Here is an 18,102-nt window from a genome sequence, read left to right on the forward strand (position 1 = left end):
CGATGATCTGTCTTAGAATTATAGTATCATTAATATTGTGGAGTACTTCAGGCTTTTCAGCAATCAGCATTAGTTCTTTATGTAACTTTGTTTTATGACCAGTCTTTGATTCTAGAGTCACCTCTAACGTACCAAATTATTATTATTATTTTTAAAATAGAATTTTTAAAAAAATAATAATAATTACAGTATGTAAATGTCATTCAATTATTTTAAAAAAATAAATAAATATAAGATCAATATAAAAAAATATTAATTTTTTAATAATAAATCTTACTATTTTTTAAATAACTGAACGATATTTACGTATTTTTTAATTATATTTAACATTACTCTTTTAAAGATGGGTCGAAGCAATAAAATAGAATCATTTTACTTATAAATTGGTACGAAAGAGACATTTGAAGTATGCTTAATTTTGTTATATATTTCATTTATGGGGAGGGAGATTTGGAATAGAATAATTCGTCCTTTCTCAGTGGAGAATTTTGACTAATTTGGAGAGATTATTTCCCAATTGCTATCAAGGATTAATGACTAATTTTATCTTTTTCCTAGTGCTTTGCCCAATTCTATGTTCCTGATCTCGTGGCTCCAAAAGTCTCTCCACTCTATTATGCTAAGCCAATGTCAAGAAAAGGCAACGTACGTACACCAATTTCTCTTTCTTCTTTTTACCCATAAATGCACAGTACTACGTACTTAATTGCATCTGCGGGATTTCATGGCATGCGCATCACGATCGAAGGGCTTCGAATGGTTATTTTCTTTTTTGTTTTCAATTAAAGGTACTTATAAACCTGGTTTCAAGGATTTGAAAGAGACATTTTATTATTCTTACGGTACATTTTGTCTCCTTTTTAAATAAAATAAGTTATGATAAAAAAAAAGAATATATGTATAGAACAAGTAGTGAGGAAGCACCGCATTTTGCCGCATGGCTGCATGCATTAAACCTAGCTAGCTAGCTAGCAAAGATATTGGGATTTCCTTGAAAACAATGTCTCTCCGTTTATGCATTATATCCGTCGATCTAATGCATATTGGTACTTAATTTGTACTTGATTTAAACGTCAGAATACAACAAGTACTGCATTCTAATGATGAAAAGAACAGTGTTGATATTGTGTTTTACAGTCTGAACAACTCGATCGTTGAGTTTATGTGTTCAATAGAAAAGTGAGCTCCAAAAGATGGGAAATACATTCAATGCCTAAATTAGTTTGGATTTTAAACTTTTTCTAGTGTGAGCCTTAATTAATGTATGTGTGTTTTGCTCCCTGGGGGCGATATTTATACATGGTAGGAGCAATTCGTTGCTAGACTGCTCGTGGTGTGTCGCTCTGTACCGAGGTTGTGTCCTTCTGCCAATTCTCTATTATGTGACAGGCCAGCCATACTCGATTGTGTTGACCGTAGACAGCCATTGACCCTTGTCGTGGCATGCTCGTCTTCGTCATTCATTAAATGTTGCGTGGCCTCGATCAGGTCCTCTCGCCTCCCAAGTTCTATCCAGTCGTCGATGCTCGAGGACGTGGGTGTCCCTGACTATGTGCGTACGACTCGGCTACCGGTTGATGTTTCAGGCCTCCTCGCTTAATCCTATGCCTTGCACATGCTATTTTGTTGCCTCTTATTGGGCTTCACAGGCTATTATTCTTTTGGGCCTGGCCCGGGTCATCCCATGCTCATACAAACTTTGTTTTATCGGGTTGTCCTTAGGCTATCTCGTGGGCTGGGCTCGTTTGGTCGGATCCATTATTGGGGACAACCCTCCTTTCAAACAGATCCTATAGATCAATACTGTCTGTTTTTGTAAATTATGTCAGGCTACAACTCTTTCAAAATGAACTTAATCATAGTCCAACTCTAACTCTAATAAAGATGCAATGATACCAAACCCATGACAAAAATAAAGGACATACGTCTGAATTAAGGACATCATGACTTTCATCTTCTAATTAACATGATCATAACATGAAAATTTCAAATAAAAAACTTCCCATATATTCTCCAACTCAGATGCGAGTTATACGTCTCGATCGATCTTAACATTAAGTCAACCTCCCTAATTAGTGATTTTTAACGTAGCACTTTGAACATATTATATTCTATATAAGTAGTTTGAAAGACTTCCATCCATCTAAAATTTTCGTTTGGATTTTGTTTTTTTATTGCTATAGTTATGTACAAAATTAGTGCATGGCTAGGACACTTTATTTTTTATTTTTTCTAATTAAATGGGTCATGAGCATAAGCTCATTAAATGGTATATTATAGAAAATTAAAAATAAACATATTCTATAATTTAAGGATATGTGAATTTAGTTTAATATATATAATAATTCGTTTTTTACCCTCATGGAAATAGATCAATCTAAGAGAAATTGAAAACTATATATGTCCCGTGCGTGGAGCAATCGAGATTGGAGTTGATGGAGCCATAATATATATAAGACTTAGGAGGGCTGGTAAACTTGGCTTATATATAGAGAGAGAGAGAGGATAACGCTCTGAATAATTCTATTCCTAGTCCAGTTCTGGTACCACACACCACACGACTCTAACATGGCAAATCTGATCTAACAGAAGTTCGGTCCAGTAGCTAATTCGAAATCAATTTCCACCCAAGTAGCAAGTACCCAGCTTTAGCTACGTCACATATCATTCATTTCAGATCTGAACCGATAACCTCTTCTGCTCGTTAATGCACGTTAAACACCAAACGAGTATGCTTCTCGAAGAGAGGAAAAAAACCCAATAAATGGTAAATAGGAACACCAAACCGAGATGTAGCGCATAAAATGTGTGTTGTGAAAAATGTAGTGGTTATGATGATTTCTGAGAGATAATGGTGCTATTTAAAGTAGCATCAAATGAAAAAAGGCAGATAAATTTCATGATTTTCAATTTTCCACAACAGAGAGAGAGAGAGAGAAGGTGGTTGATACAATAAAAATGAGACCGCCATTGACGCTTTTGTTGTGGTGGTTTTGAAATCAATAATTTCATTCCCAATTGGTCGGTCGTTCTCGGCAACGGCCCAGATGGTGGCGGGCATAGTTCAACTTTGAAGGCCCTCATCTGAACACGGGTGAAGGCGGTCAAAGGAAGAACACGGGGAGGGGGGGGGGGTTTGAAATCCTCCCAAACTGATTTGGGGTAAAACCAAATCACGTGCATGTTACAAAAAATATAAAAATAAAAAATAAAAACCACATCACCTGTGTGTGGTGTACGTGGAGGAGATGGCAGATGAGAAGAACTATTCTAATACTATATGAGTAGGCTACAGAGCAGTCACTATAGTTGTGCACACATTGCACACACTATGTATCTGCTTCTGCTCTTCTTCTTTTTTTCCTCCCTCACTCACTCACTCACTCACTCACTCTCTCCTCTGGCTCGATTCTCCTTCAGTCCAGCCCGGTGCTATCGTGTGCCGCCCAGCCTCACCGCCAATACTGGCAACTCCCCCTCACGCCGACGACCAAGGCAGCCACCATCAATATCTCCCACGCGTAGCTCTCTCTCTCTCTCTCTCTCTCTCTCTCTCTCTCTCTCTCTCTCTCTCTCTCTCTCTCTCTCTCTCTCTCTCTCTCTCTCTCTCTCTCCTGTAGTAACCCAACCGAAATGGGTTTCACCTATTTCTCTCCACTTGCGCCACCGTACGTGGCCACTTAGGCCATCGCACCTCCACCACCTCACACCAGCGACCACCCCTCGTAGACCCAGCCACCATGAACCTCCCTCTCTCTCATACCGTCGCACACACACAAACTACCGATAAAATGGGTTTCACACGAGCTCGGGGTCACCCACAGCCCTATCGTCGCCGTGCGTCGGTTCTAGCCCAATCGAGCCCCACTAAGCACCTCCCCTGACCACCGCGACTCCTCCCCGAACACTTCCGAGCCAGCCAAGCTCTCCACCTCTCTCTCTGTCTCGCCCTCCACCTCTCTCTCGTTCTCCACCTCTCATCCATCAGCTCTCTCTCTCAGGCCGGTTTGGATGATGTGTGGATTGTATGATGTCACATAATATGTGCAAAAGTGACTGCTTTTAATAATGGCTTCTCCTAAGATTTTTTCATACTATATATAGTTTTGGAATATATGCATAGATAGAAAAGAATACATAAAAGTTGCACACTTCAAAACGATAAATATAATCTATTATATATATATATATTATGTGCTTTTGTGGGGGCCGGAATAACTATAATTGATGCGAATAAAAATTTAAAAGTAGAGAAATCATGGTCCAAACTAACTTGACTTGGACTGCTAACTAACTCCCCTATCATTGTTTTCATCCCTTAAAGATGTAATTTTCCTTACGGTTTAAACGTTACCTTGTCATTGCATCGGTACTCACCAACGTTAGTATAATCTTAACAATCATTTTTATCATCATTGCTAGCTAATGATCATATCATCAAGAAATTAAGAGATAGAGAGTCACGAACAACTAATTCAACAACGTTCCCATATATTTTTTTACGCATTCAAGTATCGTGTACATGTACTCTTTTAAAGAATGAATAAATTTAAAAAAAAATTTTTTTTTTAATATAATAGCTATAATTTTATTTTTTTTCTTAAAGAATATATGCAAAACTTACTGTATATAACAATATTACTTATATATATTATGATTGTGATTGCCTGATTGAATCAGTTGTCAGATATATATAATATGGGTACGTAGGTGCAAATTACAATATTACATAGATACTAAAATCTCACATTACGTACGTGCGTAGGTATTTATTTATAGAAAAATATTACTTTGCTTACTTAATTTGTCCATTCATTTTGATAGCGTATGTATTTTTATTTTTATTTTCTTTATTTAATAGTTAAAAAAGTGATTATTAATGTATTGATATATTTTTTATATTTTTTAAAAATATTTTAAAATAAAAAAAAATATAAATAAAAAAATTAATTTAACTTAACAGTTAAATGGAGTGGAACGGCAAAGTAACACCGCTCTTATTTATAAGTACATCTTTCAATTTTCTTAAGTGAATTTGCGAGACTCCGTCTGAAATTTAGATTACCCTTCTTGGGATGTATGTATACATGGCAGAGACGTGACCGCTATTTCCTAAAAACTGTAACGACAAAAATGACCATAAGGTGATCGATCAACCGAGCCTAAATAATAATAGTGTTATATGTATATATATAATTTTATTTATTATTTTATTTATAATATTTATTTTATTAATTTAATTTTAAAATTTAAAATTTTATAATTTTCAATGTATCAATAATTAATATGTGAAGAAATAAATTTTTTATAAATTTGTTGACTTATATTTAACATTTTCTAAATAATATATCAAAGTAGAGCATATTTATATATATATATATATATATATATATATTGGAGGTATATAATTCCACTTTTAATTATACTTTTGGCACGAATTTATTTTTCAATAATAAATGAGATCGTCAGGAAGGGGGTGGTTAATTGGTAGAATAAAAAAAGTAGGAAGTTGGAGGATAGGCCGTAGGCGCTAGCTTCAATAATCAAGAGTGCCCATTGATATGTCAACATCTCAAATTTGTTGTGACTCTCAAAAACGTTCAAATCGGCCTACCTTGTCATGACTCATGCCCACATCAACGTAAATCCGAATCCATCCTAATTATAAATATTGGTCACTTAAGATATTTATAAGAAAAATTTTATTTGGAAGCATGCAAACATAATCTATATTTTATTGATATGATAAAGACTCAATTTATTAGAAAAATTTAAAATTAAAATCTCTTACGAATCAAGTGTTGCCATATTAATAAAATAGGGGTCACAATTTTTTTTTTAAACACCACTCAAATATAAATATTTTCAATTTCAAATTTTCAACTTATTTATTTAATAATTACCAAATCATTCTAATTTTTTCAAACTTTTAAATAAAACAAAAAAAATAATATAACAATTTCAATTTCAAAATAATAATTATATTATAACAATATTATAACTTTATAATATTTTTATTTAATATTTTCTATCTCATTTTTTAAAATACAATGAAACATCTTAACTAAAATTATTTTACTATTATTCACAAAATTATTATCTCATCTCATTCTCTAAGCATGTCTTAAAAATTTATTCTTAAGATTTTCGTAAAAAAAACATAGAAGTTTTAAAGTTATAAACTTAATAACATATCCCACGAGAAATTAAACTCACATATTAATTGACAATTGACATTATTTCATATAATATATTATAAATACTTTACATTTGTATAACATAGTTAAAATATTTTATGACTAAAATATTTCTAAAAAAGTAGAACAATCTATCAAACGTCAGTTATATGAAAAAATAGAGATTTCCCACTTCACCAATATTGGGACCTAATTACAATTAAATTATTAAGGACGTCTCAGTGATCAGTCAATGGCCACCGGAGCTTTTTACATCAAACAAATTAAAGCTGATTGGAAATGACTCAAACTGATTGTGTTACGTTAATTATCACAATTTCAAAAAAGTACTAAACAGATTCTACGATCAATCGTTTCTTTTCATTGGACAAAGGATCGAGCAACTAATAATATTGTTTGTGAAGTCTTGTCCTATATATTGTATTCATGAAGATGTTTAAGGAAAAAAAAAAAAAAACATCCACGTAGGTCATCGATATTGTTGAGTACTAAACAGTGCCGGATACAGGAAATTAAATTAGCTTTTCTAATAGATAATTGTTACCGGTATAAAAATATCTGATAAAAATAAATTTATAAATAAATTTAAAAATACGTTATTTTTTTTACAATCTAACTTACTAATATATAAACTTATATCAGTTGGAGAGTTTATTTTCGTAAAAATCTACTGTGACTAAATAAATTGAGATGTTAATGCCATAGTGGCTTATCCAAGAGTCTGAAAATTAAATACACTCATGATTCATGCATCGATTGGAGATTTCTATATATTGTATCCTATGCATCGATTGGAGATTAGTTTTCCAAGTGCATTAATCCTATCAAAAAGGAACAGAGAATATTATTATTGCCTTATCAAATCATTGGAGGTTATCTTAACTACCCATGCATTATTAGAGTTCCAAGACGAGCACCACATGTGATTGATGACTAGGACTTATCATTATCCATTAATCCATGTTTTAAACAAAGAAAATTAAAGTAATTACACATCATGAACATACAATAGCTAGCTAGCTAGGTCAATGTGGACCACGTGATCGACCTAGCTATTAATGGAGTTGCGGCTTTCATTAACGTACATTGAATTGTTTACTCGACAAACATTACTGTGGGGCACTTCAGTACATCATGTACCAAGTGAGAGGATATGGAGGTGGAAGTGTTGAGATATTAATTTGAGTCTTGACCAATAAGAACAAGCTAGTGCCAGTAGCTACTAGCTTTGGATCATTGAGCCTGGTGATCAATATGGAAAAAATATGTTGGATTTTCGTGTAAGGCTTTAGATTAAGTTTAGGTTTGCATGAGTTTGTTTGAATTCTGGGTTTTGCATGCCGTAGAGGTTAATATAGAAAAATGATTTGTAAATGTTTTAAATAATAAATTCTGCGCAAGCCTTTGTAAAAAGGTGGAGTTCAAATTACAAAAATATTAATTTTTAAAACTTTTTTTTTATAAAAAATTTATACAAACTTGTTTATTTAAAATTTATACCAAATATTCTTTAATACATAGCTGTCCTTTGTTTGGACTATCCCTTGTTTGTTCAATTTCTTTTGTTCAATCCAAATTAATTAATTCTGTGCGCACTTCATGACATATGCAACGATGTCATCTAATATTAAGAATGTAAACGCAAGTTATTTCTTGATGATCAGTGAAATGTAAATTTATGAGACTAGGCCTCGATTGTATTTAGAAATGAGATAAAATAATTTTATATGAGTTGAATAAAATATTATTTTTTAATATTATTATTATTTTAGAATTTAAAAAAATTAAATTATTTATTATATTTTGTGTAAAAATTTAAAAAAATTATAATATAAAATGAGATAAATTGAAATGAATTTCCAATTCAAATCGAGACTAAAGAAGATAGTTGCTTGCCTATATGGTATCGACATAAAACCTTGGATACCATAAAAAAAACTTCCTAAGATACACAAAAGTAAATGCGCGCATTCAGTACTATTTGGAAGACAAACAAATATACGTACCAATAACAGTGATAAATATAGGTGCGAGTCTGGGCTTACAGCCCTTAGACAACCAAGCAATAAATGAGGCTATGTGTGTGTGTAGTTGTCCCCAGGCCCCTCCATCTACGCATGATCGGTGAGCACAAAGTTTAAAGACTGGGGCGAGTACTGACTACTTGGTAAAAAGGTCTAATATTGTTTTGTACGATTCACACTTCCTAGAGGGCACAGCAATATTTTGTGTACCTTAACCACACGCCAATGGTTCCCAAAAGAAGAACATTTTTTACCACAAACTCCAACTCTTTTTTTCCCCCCGGATTTAGAACCGTGGATCGATCATTGGGGCCACTAAAGATCTGACAGAAATATTGAGAATCCTGCTCTTCTACTCCATATCCCACAAATAAGTTATAGCGATATTAATTCCATGGTCTGTTATGAAACCACATCAGCCTCGTCCTTATATTTCCCAGCAATGCATGTGTTCTGCTTTTTTTTTTAATTATTATTCAATGTGAAATATCCTATATACATCATGATCATGTTGAGTGAAACATTATTATACGATTGAGATTCTGCAATCCCCAGATCGATTTAAGCACGTGACACGGGAGGATCATGCAGAGCTCATTTGTGGTTGTCAACAAGCATGCAGCTTCTAAATTAACCATTCATTTTAATCAAGTGAATCTCAATCATTCCTCTAATTAATTTGTTTATATTACTTTTTCGAAAAATAAGAGCGTCAACTAGTCTAGCTATATATATATATATATATATATAGTACCATCAGTTCATCATGAATCAATCTCGTTCACTCGATCAGGAATGAATGTTTGCAGGAAAGAGATGCCGGCGGCTTTAGGACCTTTGAAAACAAGAGAAGAAGACACGTACGTATGTTCATTTTCTAATATCACAGTTTTTAAGTCCTCGAATCGTGCTTACTATTTGTTATACTTTGTGTTGAAACTTAAGAATAATGCTATATGTAATTGTAGAGAGTAAGCGTCATGCAATTATTTTTAAAAAGAATAGAATTTATTATTAAAGAATTAATTTTTTTCACGAGAGTCTTATATTTATTAATTTGTTTTAAAGTGATTGAACGTTATTTATACAATTACGACTGCAACTACTATTTTTCAAAACTTAAATTCCATTAGAATAAACTCTCTTCTTTGAAACAATTGAGAGAGAGAGAGAGGACTGGATTAAATTAAATTAAGCAGTATTAATTGAGGTGTTGATGATCATGGCTGCATGCATGCTTAAGTTTCCCCAGATTGAACTTTCGGCAATCGGTCACGGATTCTCTCTCCCAAGTACATTTCATAATTTTATAAGGAAAGGATATCGTCAACTGGGATTAAATTAAGTAATTCTAAATCTAATCTTTAATTTTATCAGCCACCCAAAATGACTTTAAAACAATATTAATGTTTTATATTAATGTCGAATGACAGTAACATTAATTTCTGGATAGCGATAATAATGACAAGATGTATATATATATATATATATATATATATATATATATATACACACACACTATCATCTAGTGTTAATCTCTGACCATTATCATGAAGTAATAATAGTAAAAAAAAAAAAAAAAAAACAGAAAAAAATCAATATATATAGTGGTAATAACGATCGACAAGATCAAGTGTGTTAATAATTTGTCACCACTATGATATAAAAAAATAGAAAAAAGAATATAGTGGTAATTAATAGTTCAATACAATTTGCTAGCTCATTGTTACCACCAACTTTTTACCTAAATCATGATCACACGCCTGTACGGAGTATACTCCGTACAGGCATTCTTCACGAATATGATGCATGATCATGACGACTCCTACAACTTGACTCAAGAAGTTGAAGATCATATAATGTGAAACCATAATTTGAATTTCAAACCATATGTTTTGAACATATCATGATTAAAAAATATTAAAAATTATATATCTATAATTAATTAAGCTGAAAATTAAAGATATTATGGATGCATGAAACAAAGGTTGTAACAGTAAATACCACGCATTCATGCATTTGAGAATGAGATCATTATCGTGGGGCTACGTACCTTGTCATATATTAATATAGTCATGGCACAAGTCCTCAATTGGCTCCATTACGACCCCATGAGCTGAATATTAATGGAACAAACTCGATGGAAGCGATCCAGCCGAATACATAGATCGAGTGCATGCATGACCAACTTAATTCGAGGGTGAGAGCTAATCTACTTTTTTCTTTGGGCAGATATTTTCCCTTAATATTTATGGAACTGATCATTGGCTTACGTAAAATTAATACGAGTGGATTAAGAAAATGTTCATTTGTCTGAATCACTCAAATTTTGTTGAAATAAATATAAATTAAATGATCTACTTCTTATTAGTTGAGGTTTTTAGAATAAGTGATGATTTTAGATAGCTGAATTTAAATCATGATTCTATATTTTATCCTATTTAATTAAAGAATAATGATAGATTTATTACCATCTTACCACCATTTTACTACTTTATAGTATATTTAAATTTTTATTTTTATTTTTTAAGTATTTTTTTAACATACTTAATGATTAAAAAAAATTTTAAAAAATATATAACTTAATTAACAGTCATTTCTTTAACCATTAAGTAAAAAATATTTTAAAAAATAAATAAAAGAAATAATAAATGGATGATATATAGAAAAATAATAAATCTATCATTACCCTTAATAAAATATTTCACGTATTTAAGCCCGCACAACTTTTGGAGAAATTTATAATTTTACAAATTTATCAGCATGAGTACTAAATGATAGAACAAGCCCTCCTAACTTACGTACGATATGATCGATCCTCATGACAAACTTCATTCTAAATTCTAAAATTTTTAATAAAAATTTAAAAAATCTTTGATCTCTTTTATAAACAGTTCTAAACTCCATCGTTTTACTTTAAGAGTAATGCTAAGTTGTTGTCCAGCGGTGATTGTTGGGCGTGCCGTCTAAATAAAATTTATCATTTTTATTTTTTTTATTTTATATATTTTTTAATATCTTTAAATATTTATTTTTTTTAAATATATCATTATATTAATAATCAATTTCTTAATCAATAAATAATATATATATATATATATAAGTGATGAAAATGAGAGAATAAAATAAATGGACATACTAATATTATTCTTACTTTAAAAACAAAGATGGTGACGTGCGAATATAAATAATCAGAACTTACTAAAAAATCCCAGTTTTCATGCCTTTTGGTTAACATGCATGCTAGCTACTCTTATTATAAACAATAATATACATCAAAGTGAGAAGACAGCCTCATTAATAAAATGTCAAAATAGAACATCCGTAATTAAGAAATCAAAGATTCAGTACTACTCGATCGGTCCAATTCTCCGGTTTCACATTTCTTTTTATTTTATTAATATTTCACCTAATTCACACTCGTGAAATTCATTGGTTTATTTTCTTTATTTTTTAATTATGAAAACGATCGAAATGGAGTAGTGCATGATCATCCTTCAAAGTTATTTTACTCTTGCTTTTGAGATATATATATATATATATATATATATAAACATATGCAGGCAGAAAACACATGCATGCACCATGCCTGTGTTTAAAAAATTTTGTAATATATTTAGCACCCCAATGCGTGTGGGACGAAAAACAATATTTATGAAAAAGGCTACTTGAGAAGAAACGCCTGATTTTTTTTAAAAAATAATCTTTTATTATAATCATTGTATTATATATCTCTTTAACATTTAATTATTTGATAGATAAATAATAATAATAAATGATAAGTTTTTAGTTATTTAATATCATGTCAAAGAATAATGAAAGAATAACACCTGTAACATTAATGATCGTGTAAGGGGCGTGCGTGGCTTCTCAGCAAGAGAGTAGGAAGTGAGAAGCACTGAAAGATAGGCATCATTGTCGTGGTTGAAAATTCAACCTCTATAATTGGGGGCCCAACTATGTGAGGCTTAGAAAACTTGAACCATTCTGGGCCCACACCCACGCAACCAGACTTTCGGCCTCTCTCTCTCTCTCTCTGTCTCTCCGTGATGCGCCCACGAGCCCAACAGCCAGGCTTTTTGCCTACGCCACAAAGGGTTTTTATTCCGTACGGGCAGGCACCATCTTTTTGGGAGGCAAAACATGGTGGGACCGGGATTGCACAGATCTGATTAAAAAAAAGTGCTCTGCCTGTGGGGTCCAGCATAGCCACAGTCTCAGAACTGATCTGGATTTGGTTCAGGTTCGTTTGTTTTAAAAAAACAAAAAATAAGACGATTAAAATTAAAAAATTATAATAATAAGATAAAAAAATTTTAATGTTAAAATAAACCAAGCTTAATTTCAATGCAATTTCCTGATCAATTTGGGTCCCCCTTTACCCGCATTACATGTGATTGTGAACCACGCAAGGCCATCAGCTGTCACACGTGGTTTGCGTGAATGTTCAAATTGCAATTATTTTGCCGTGAAAATGTAGAAATATTATACAATCGTTTTAAAAAAGGTAAAATTTATTATTAAAAAATTAATATATTTTATGTGAATCTTATATTTATTTTATTTTTTTTAAACCGACTGCACGACACTTGCATACTCACAATTACAAGTACTATTTCTCATTCTAAAATGGGTGGATGCGAAAACAGCTATTGCATTAATTTCGAAAGAAAATTACTGTCGTTCATAATTTTATAATCTTGAGGAATAAGTAATAGACGTATTACGCCATTTAAAATGTATCATGTCAATATAACATATATATATATATAATTGGAAATAACATAATCTATAATGAAAAATAATATTATTCATTTTAAAAAGAAAATTGTTATAGATATAAAAAAAATACATAAAATAAATTCATAATCTAACGTAACTTCATGAAATCCGTTAGATCTACTTTATAATAGAAATAACTTTACAAGTTAATATATCATATCAATCTACGTCAATTTATAAATTTATTTTTGTATAACCTGCTAAAATATTTCTCTTTTAAAAATAAGAGATAGTCGGATCGAATTTTTTAGCGCACACATTTACAAATGAATATTGGAGTGTAGGCTCCTTATTTAGAATCCACATTTGCTTCGACTTTGATGTGAGTTATTTAAAAAACTATTATTTTGTTTGCCAGTCAAAAAAAGGAGGCCCAAAAGGAACCAAACAGAAGGAGCAGCCGAAGAAAAAGAGTGGGCAAAACGACAAGTAGAAGATCGTGGCAAATCCCAACGAACAGAGATGGTCCCAGCTCCAAGCCACTGGAACTGATATTTGCACGCGCACTTGGTTCGTAATCATATCATGCTTAAGCACTTTAATCGCCGTCTTTATCCCAAATCCCTCTCGATCCTGTGTTTTACAATTACATCATCCTTTGTTACCTTTTTATTGTTGGGATGTCGAACTTGATGGGATGAGATGCTCCATAATGTTAATCCCAATCAGATTAGTACATTCACACAGATAATAATAACAATGATACTGAAAATAATATCAATTTTCAAGCATTATAGGCATGTGAGGTCATATACTTTGCTGGTAAGTTCAGTAAAATGTAGATCCTAACTTGAAAATAACTAATACCACACACAACGATGTGTAGAGAGAGAGAGAGAGAGAGAGAGAGATTTTCATGGACATCTTGTTTACAAGAAAGCAGCTTTAACATTATAACCTTTTTTTTTTTTTTTCTTTCTTTTTAATGAGTAGCTTTTGGATAAGAACTAGAACCAGATAATGATTAACCAATATCGCAACAATATAGAACGTATAAGACTAGAAGATAAAGAATCTAATAACCTATAGTGGGGCAAGCCAACGTATGGATGGAAGAGTATCACTTTCCAAATACAAGATTGCAGAATTCTTTCCATGAGTTTCATGTGCCCGCAGAAAGAGAACCTGAAAGCTGAGGAACAGAGCAACGTTTAGATAACATAGTATTAAGAAGAGCAAGACATAATTATCAGACACCTGCGAAGGCCATAGTAAGGCGGGGAGTATGAACATGGTAAACATGCAATAATAGTAATAATAAGTAGAAGTTGCTGCACGAGTTGTGAAGTACCAAGATATTGCACATCAGTCATCACTCTTTCCAATTATAAGGAGCACAATCAACAATTAAATAGTCTCCACGGATATCCTTTGCAACTCTAATGTCATCATCTAGGTATACAGATTCAAACCTGCAGAAATTGGGAATTTTTGGTTACTTTTCATTCATACATAAAAATAGAGGTTGTGTTTATACGAAAACTGGGAATATGCTGTTGATTAATTCACTCAAATAGATTTTATTATGAACTGTAAACTTCAACTATTTACTATTAAATGGAACATGGTATATGCTGATCCAAGACTTGAAACCGATAGAGCATCTAGAAAAAAAATGGCCTTGATATTGATCCTTGGGCAGGTCAGCAGGTAATTATACAAAGGTAAAACCACACCTTCAAAACCAACTTGTTCTAGTTGATTGGAGGAGGATGTGCGAGTCATGGAAGGAAAAAGAAAACAAAAGGTAAATTAATAGAAGTCCTTCAAAGCTCAAACAGTAACATATCCGGACAAGCAAATGTTGGACAAACTTTGTGATTGACAAAAAATACATATTTTTCATCAAGTTAAAAGGAAAATATATATTAAGCAAAAATGTGGAAACTATAAGCAACAATTAGAACATACGTTTGAACTAGCTTTTTAGAAAGAAACTAGCAGCATTAAGGACGAAAAAGGTAAAAGATCATCCACGGCACCAACAGAGAAAATATCAAGGGTGTTTAAAATCTTGAGAATGGACATTTGACGTTATTGAAGATAAGAAGATTATTAGCTTTTCGGTGTTTCATAGACAAGTGCAATAGGGCCAGGATTTAGAACCTGGATATCCTCTATCCAGGCACCAAATTTAAGGACTAATTTGAAAGACAGGGGAGTTTGAAAACTCTCCTGTTCTGCTTCATGTGGAGTTTTCTTTTATTTTTCTTTTGGGGGGCATGGAGCTTAAGTTTGTTTCTTTAATTCATTTTGTTAGCTGGATTCATGTCCAGGCCCTACTCCACTTTACCCCTTCAAACTAGGAAACACAGACCACCTTCCATGAAGGAGCGAATGAGTGACTGTTGTGTACTGGGTTCAAGAAGAATAGAAAGAAAAGAAAAGAAAGGGTTTAGACTAAAGACATGAACGCACAAACGCACAGGTATAGTTTATTTGGAGGTCCAAACAATCAAAGATAGTTCTTAATATAATTAAAATTACAGTTGTACCCTCCATTTTTTTTCTCTCGATAATTTTGTCTTTAATAAAATTTTCTCTTGATAATTCAAGAAAGAATGTAATCTTCGACAACATTCTCCCTATTGGAAAAAAACATAAAGTGAATCAAAATGATGCAAATATCAGATAAGGATTTAAGTCAAATTAGTAACAAATCACACATCAACCAAAGGACCTTTCAAGGTTCTTCACGACAACACCACTTTGGAGTTAGTGAACTCACATTATGGTCCCATAATGCTGATAAAAATATAAACCATACTTTCACCCTTCATTCTTTCCAAGAATAAGGAGCACGGTCAACAACCAAATAGTCTCCCCTGATATCCTTCACAACTCGAATCTCATCATCAAGATACACGGACTCAAACCTAGAGAGCATAATCAACAATAACAACAGCATGAAATCATCATGAAAAACTACAAACCACTCAGATCAGAGAAGATAATAGATCTCAAAAGTCAGCTTATGTGTCAAGGAACCTGCCATGTAAATTATAATTGCACAGATTAACTAATATGCACATAAAGAAAAAGGACCTAAAAACCACTGGTGATTCTCATATAAGAGTGACCAACAAATACAAATTTAATATGCATTCGGTACAAATACCTAACCACAATGATGAATGGCCAGATGTGGAAGTAATGAATGCATTTTTTAGCATTTAAGGTAAAACCAAGAGAGCATAAGGATGAGACCAGCTCAAAGAAATGCTAAAAAGAAATTGTTTCTTTTACGGATAAGTGAAAGCTAACAAGAACATTGGCAATGCAGAGGGATAAGAGACGACAGCGAGACAACAGCATATGCTATTGATATAATATAATGCCGCAACAGAAGCATGCTATAAACACAATGATGAGCACATGAGCAAAACAAGGTATGATTATACGCATGAAGACAAGGTCATCATAAGCAGGTGAGGTGCAAAACACAACCTGCATCTAACCTAGATATAGCAGGTTAAAAATGAAGCTAGCCTGAGGCATATTTGGAAGAGTCAATGAAAAGCAGGAGATTTCATCATCAGGTTTTTGTTTCCTGTCTAGATGGCTATGATCTTCAAATCTTGAAATTTTCCATTTTTTGTTTCTCTGTTGTTGCTACATTAACCCTAATGAGTTTTCTACAAAATCATCTAACAAATTATTAAATAAAACACCACTTATCGGCCTCGTTTGTTTTCGCAGATGGGATAAGATGAGATGAGTTGAGATAAAAGTTGAAAGTTAAATAAAATATTGTTAGAATATATTTTTTAATATTATTTTTATTTTGGGGACTTGAAAAAGTTGAATTGTTTATTATATTTGTATGGAAATTTGGGAAAGTTGTCATAATTAGATGAGATGAGAATGGTTGTAAAAACAAATAAGGCCTAGTTCTTCGGGGCAAAACAAAAGCAATTATACAATTGTATATGGACAACTCTAATGTTAAAAATCAAAACATCAAACTGCTCCACGTTTAGTATTAGATACCAGCACTCAAGATCACAATTTGAGCACTCACCAACCCCGCCCGAATGGTGGCAGTGGAATCTCCCAGTTCTTTCCACGTAGAATCGCACTCGTAAATCTGACATAAACATCAGCTTATAGAAAAGTTATCAAATTCAACATCATAGTATCGAATGTCATTAAACTGTGTTTCTTTGCATGTGATTAAATCTGAACTGGAATTTACATTGAGAAGATTTCGAAACTATTGCTTTATTAAAGGTAAACATGTTCTGCGACTTTAATTTCCACTAAATGAAAACGTCATTGTATATAAACGTTGCATCATCTAAAAGAACAACCTGAAGAATTAGAATTTGAAACTAAAGGCCAATTTCCCACTTCAAATATAACGAGAATGCTAAATTAGGAAAAAATAACGATCAGTTAGGGAGGGCCGCAGCTTTTAGATAATATGAGAAGCCCGCCAAACGGAGTCTAAGATTACCGATTCTCATTTCCCGGAAAGCATTCCAGCCCCTGAATTAAAATTCAGCAAACTATGAAGTACCTAAAATTCACCCTCTGGGCCGAAGCGATTTCGATACCGGACCGAACGAAGAAAACACCATCGGGAGGGAAAGTGATGACATTGTTGAGAGTCCTATTCTCGACGTCTATAACCTGCAAAACGTCACCGGCCTGAGTGCCAAACAGGCGCGCATTCTCGACGATGAAGAGCTGCTCCTTCTCCGTGGTCCAGAGCAGCCGCCATGTAGCGGATAGGGAATCCCCGGTGGTGACGGTATCGCGGCCGAGAACGGCCAAGGCATCGATGGCCTCGATGATGGAGGCCCGTTTGGCAGGGTCTTTCTGGGTGCTGAGGCCTCGTTCTTGGTCGGAGATGAGGCTGAGGAGGTGGCGCTTGGCGGACTGGGATTGGGCTGTGAGAGAGGAGCAGGTGATTTTAGCCGTAGGAGAGTAACGGGGTTTGGGAGGGTTGGGAACTGGGTTTTGGGGTTTGGAGGAAGTGGGAAGGAGGAGGGATGCAGCCATGGCAGTACGTGGATGTATGGTGACTTGGTGAGTAGGAAGTGAAAGCCTGGCGATTCAAACTTCAGGTGGGCCCTGGAAGCGAGTAAGAGGAAAAG

General features: G+C 33.2%; 1 protein-coding gene across 2 annotated transcripts; it reads right to left on the reverse strand.

Annotated features, from left to right (window-relative positions):
* Positions 1-13,887: 13,887 nt before the first annotated feature.
* On the reverse strand, positions 13,888-18,089 carry LOC109016048 (probable plastid-lipid-associated protein 11, chloroplastic). 2 transcript variants are annotated; one of them, XM_018998516.2, is made up of 5 exons: positions 17,523-18,089; positions 17,025-17,090; positions 15,732-15,879; positions 14,295-14,415; positions 13,888-14,135 (listed from the first exon to the last, which is right to left on the reverse strand). In XM_018998516.2, exons 1-3 carry the CDS (start codon positions 18,005-18,007, stop codon positions 15,780-15,782), a joined length of 651 nt encoding a protein of 216 aa, XP_018854061.1. In that variant the 5' UTR covers positions 18,008-18,089; the 3' UTR covers positions 13,888-14,135; positions 14,295-14,415; positions 15,732-15,779. The 2 variants fall into 2 exon arrangements, with proteins under 2 accessions (XP_018854061.1, XP_018854066.1); XM_018998521.2 differs by lacking the exon at positions 15,732-15,879.
* Between the last annotated feature and the right edge of the window lie 13 nt (positions 18,090-18,102).

This window comes from Juglans regia, chromosome 14 (assembly GCF_001411555.2).
Source record: "Juglans regia cultivar Chandler chromosome 14, Walnut 2.0, whole genome shotgun sequence".
In the NCBI taxonomy this organism is placed as follows: Eukaryota; Viridiplantae; Streptophyta; class Magnoliopsida; order Fagales; family Juglandaceae; genus Juglans; species Juglans regia.

What these genes read in the sequence shown, in the direction of transcription:
- LOC109016048 (XM_018998521.2), bottom strand. Translation starts at nt 18,007, where the DNA reads ATGGCTGCATCCCTCCTCCTTCCCACTTCCTCCAAACCCCAAAACCCA. An exon ending in GCCCAGAGGGTGAATTTTAG is followed by an intron (nt 17,091 to 17,522) that starts GTACTTCATAGT and finishes TGTTTATGTCAG; the next exon opens with ATTTACGAGTGCGATTCTAC. An exon ending in CCACCATTCGGGCGGGGTTG is followed by an intron (nt 14,416 to 17,024) that starts GTGAGTGCTCAA and finishes CAATTTCTGCAG; the next exon opens with GTTTGAATCTGTATACCTAG.